Genomic DNA, 1228 nt, shown 5'->3' on the forward strand with positions numbered 1-1228 from the left:
TATTTAAAAGGTATAATAGCATAGCAATAGGTTTTAAACCCTAAAACTTTTTCTTAAAGTCAAACTACATTAAACCCTTGATTATAATATTTTCTTTATAATAAAAATTTCATAATATGTAATAAATTTTTAAAAAAATAATATACTAATTTTACCTCTTCGGGTGACGAGTATTCAACTATTTCCGTACATAAATTACTGCATTTGATGGTCCCTAAATTTTGCTGATTAGATTTTCTGTTACATGCATCTTTGTACAACATATAAGGAGTCCCTGTTTCTACTTGTGATTCAATTATTGCGTACCATAAACTCTGAGCTTTAACTTTTTTAACATAAAGACCTTTTTCTTCGTAACTGATAAAAAAAAAAAAATTTGTTCAAATTACATATAAAAAACTTGCCAATTTTACATATATTCTAATTTAAATTAATTTGATTTCAAATTTGTGATTATTAAATTTTGATCAAGATAAATCTCTACTTGTTTTATAAAATTTTTTCATATACATATTAAAAGTTTTAAATTTTGTAAAATATTTCAATAAAAGATAATTATTTCATTATTTTAGTGACGGCAAAGGATAACTAAAAAAATTACTTAAATTACATTGAGTTTATACCTGAGGTAAAGTTTATTAAATTCTTCACCCCAACAATCTGATAACCCTGGGCAAATTTTGGGACACATAAGGCACCACTCTTGATTTTGTTCCACTCTTTCCATAAATAAATCTGGAATCCACAAAGCATAAAACAAATCACGTGCTCTGGTTTCCTCTTTACCGGTGTTCTTTTTTAGATCTAAAAATTCAAAAATATCCGCATGCCAAGGTTCTAAATAAATAGCAAAAGCTCCAGGTCTCTAAAAAAGAAATATAAAGAAATAAAAAAATTCTTTTATTTTAACTTAACAATCCAAAAAATTTTTAACCTAAATTAGTTTTTTTTTTTTAAATTTAAGCTAAAAAGTAATTTAATGTGATACCTTATTTCCTCCTTGATCAACATATCTAGCTGTGTTGTTAAAAACTCTTAGCATAGGTACTATTCCATTTGATATTCCATTTGTTCCAGCTATATAGGTACCTTTAGATCTGATACAATGAATATTGACACCAATACCCCCAGCTGATTTTGATATTAATGCACATTGTTTTAAGGTTTCGTAAATACCATCAATACTATCTTCTTTCATTGTGAGCAAAAAACAACTAAAAGGAAATAT

At 26.0% G+C, this 1228-nt stretch overlaps 1 protein-coding gene across 1 annotated transcript; it reads right to left on the minus strand.

The window, feature by feature from the left end:
* Window positions 1-95: 95 nt before the first annotated feature.
* Phum_PHUM620170 (ribonucleoside-diphosphate reductase large chain, putative) lies at window positions 96-1198 on the minus strand (the record flags this gene model as incomplete). The annotated part of the gene is made up of 3 exons (XM_002433225.1): window positions 96-357; window positions 624-865; window positions 989-1198. The coding sequence occupies 3 exons, from the start codon at window positions 1196-1198 to the stop codon at window positions 96-98; spliced, it is 714 nt and encodes a 237-aa protein (XP_002433270.1).
* Window positions 1199-1228: the final 30 nt, after the last annotated feature.

This window comes from Pediculus humanus, genomic scaffold, assembly GCF_000006295.1.
Source record: "Pediculus humanus corporis 1103172108730 genomic scaffold, whole genome shotgun sequence".
NCBI lineage: Eukaryota > Metazoa > Arthropoda > Insecta > Psocodea > Pediculidae > Pediculus > Pediculus humanus.